A 2,797-nucleotide genomic window follows, 5' to 3' on the forward strand; every position below is an offset into this window, starting at 1 on the left:
AGAGTAATCATCTACTATAACGAAAGCATAATTCTTACCTCCCAAACTTACATATCTTTCTGGGCCAAAGAGATCTAGATGTAACAACTGTAAAGGAACATAAGTTGATACTTTATTCTTAACAGTAAAGGAAGTTTTCACCTGTTTTCCAAGCTGGAAAGCTGAACATGGTTCATTCTTTTTGTATTTCAGCTTTGGTAAGCCTCGAACTACCACATATGAAGATATCTTTCGAAGTAGATCCATATGAACATGACCAAGACGCCTATGCCACAGATTCTGTTGTTCTTGAACAGTAGCTAGGCAGATTTCTTCTTGTTGCTCATCAAAATCTAACACAAAGATGTTTCCCTTTCTTTTGTCTACTAAAGCAAACTCGTTAGCTTTATTACCAATATAACAAACATCTTTATCAAACTTAACACTATGACCAGCATCAGTTAACTGACTTACACTAATAAGATTATACTTTAGACCATCAACTAAACGAACATTATTAATAACAAACTTGTCGTTACCTATGGTACCTTTACCTACAATACGTACGGTATTGGAATCTCCAAGAGTAACTAAGCCTCCCTCTTTAGTGATTAATGAGAGAAACTTTGATTTGTCTCCAGTCATGTGAGGAGAGCAACTGCTATCAATAATCCACTTGTTTCGAGGAACATGGACTTTAAAGCATACCTGCAAAAGATCGTTTATCTCTTAGGTACCCATATGACTTTGGGTCCTTGAATGTTAGTATCATAAATCTTATACAAATGTCTGTCAGATTTCTTAATCCACATTTGAACAATATTAACAGATTTCTACACTTATTTAGATCTAGTTGCTGAGTCAGGATCGTGGCCCTTAATACGACATAACCGAGATGCAGAATTAGTGTGACCAGATTTGCCACAGTCTTGACATTTTTCATAAGGCATCTTGTATTTCATAGGAGTTCTTTTGTAGCCACTTTGAAAGACTTTCTTCTTGGATGATCCATACCCCAAACCTTCTTTGTTAAGAGAAGATTTCTGTTGGGCAAGTAAAGCATTCAAGGTTCCTTCTCCATGGAAACATTTGGCTAGATCTGTTTCCAGCTGGGCAACCTTCTGCTCGAGTTCAGGAACTTTAGAATCAGAAGATGCATTTGATTCGGCAGAAAAAGTTTCCTTCTTTAATGCATCAAGACATGCATCTTTCATCTCGATCTCATTCTTAAGGTAGTTGACTTCTTCTTTCAGCTTAGTAATCTTCTCAGATAATAGCTTGTTTTCTTCTACTAAGGATTCATCTTTGATGGAATCATCAACCTCATTAAGAACCTCACTCAATACTTGTTTAAGATAAGCATTCTTTTCTTTTAACTTTCTATTTTGAGCCTGCAAGGTTAGTACATCCTGAGATATATAGGAATTTTTATTAATTTGAACAGTATGTACCTCATCATTATCACTAGAGTCAGATTCAAGTCCAGCAAAGCATAGTTGAGCTAATTCATCGTCTGAGTCAATTTCCACTTCAGAATCATCATCACTCCATGTGAGTAAAGCTTTCTTTTTGGCTTTGAGCTTGTAGCAGTCTTTCTTGAAGTGACCTTTCTTTCCACACTCAAAGCATGCATCCTTGTTTTGATTACTTTTGCTTTCCTTGCTTGAACTAGGTCTGAATTCTTTCTTTGGAAATGAGGACTTCATGGGTCGTTTAGATGCATTCTTTTTGGCCAGAAATTTGTGAAACTTCTTAGTGAGAAGTGCAATCTCCTCATCAGAATCTTCAGAAGAATCACCTGCATCTGCATTAAGAGCTAGAGTCTTTTTCCTGGGGGCTTCATCTTCTTCATCATATCTACGTAGCTGGTTCTCGAATTCCTCTAATTCACTGAATAGAGTGAGAGTTTCCATAGTTGATATGGATGGAGAATCCTGAAGGATGGTGACCTTTGAGGAGAACTTCTTAGGCATAGCTCTGAGGATTTTTCTGTTGATTTCAGCTTGAGGAATGATCTTGTCGAGTAGTGAGATAGAATTCATCAAGGTCAAAAACCTTCCTTGAGCATCTATGACACATTCATCTCGTTCCAACCTGAAAGCTTCATAATCACTTATTAGCATACTAAGTTTAACTTCACGTACCTTAGAAGTTCCTTCGTGGCTGACTTGGATAGTATCCCAGATTTGTTTAGTCGTAGTACATGCAGAAACTTTGTATAGTTCTGTTGCAGCCATTCCACTTAGAAGGGCATTCATGGCTTTAGCATTGTAGTTCAAAGCATTGACTTCTTCAGGAGACAGATCCTTTAGAGGCTTTGGATTTCCCTCTCTCATAGGAATAGTTATGCCATTCTCAACAGCATCTCATTCATAAGCATCTCGCTGAAGAAAGATCTTCATTCGAAATTTCCAGTCATTGTAATTTTCAGCTCCAATCAAGAGAGGAGGATTATTAATTGACACACGTTCTGATTGCGCCATGGATTGCTAGCAAAACAGTCACTAAAAGACAGATTAAATGCACCTGCTCTGATACCAATTGAAATTCGTGGGCACAATTGAATTAATTAAAGTACAACTGTTCACGAATGAGACAGTCTCTTTTTTCTTGGCAAATGAGACAGACTATATCTAAATGAGACAGACACTATATATTCAGCAGAATGTAAATTCCAGAAATGTAAACGTGTAATGCTGGAAATATGTCAATGCAAGAACACCAAAACTTTTCATTTGGTTCGGCCCTTATACCTAGTCTACGGCCTACATCCAAGTCCCCATGCAACTAGCATAGAGAATGTATTATATCCACTTAA

The 2,797-nt window shown here is 37.2% G+C and overlaps 1 protein-coding gene across 1 annotated transcript; it reads right to left on the minus strand.

Annotated features, from left to right (window-relative positions):
- Positions 1-818: 818 nt before the first annotated feature.
- Positions 819-2,315, minus strand: LOC141679918 (uncharacterized). Its single transcript, XM_074486278.1, has one exon. It carries the CDS (start codon positions 2,313-2,315, stop codon positions 819-821), a length of 1,497 nt encoding a protein of 498 aa, XP_074342379.1.
- Positions 2,316-2,797: the final 482 nt, after the last annotated feature.

This window comes from Apium graveolens, chromosome 8 (assembly GCF_009905375.1).
Source record: "Apium graveolens cultivar Ventura chromosome 8, ASM990537v1, whole genome shotgun sequence".
Lineage (NCBI taxonomy): Eukaryota > Viridiplantae > Streptophyta > Magnoliopsida > Apiales > Apiaceae > Apium > Apium graveolens.

Excerpts from the sequence above, each read along its gene's own strand:
- LOC141679918 (XM_074486278.1), bottom strand. The coding sequence starts at position 2,315 with ATGAGAGAGGGAAATCCAAAGCCTCTAAAGGATCTGTCTCCTGAAGAA.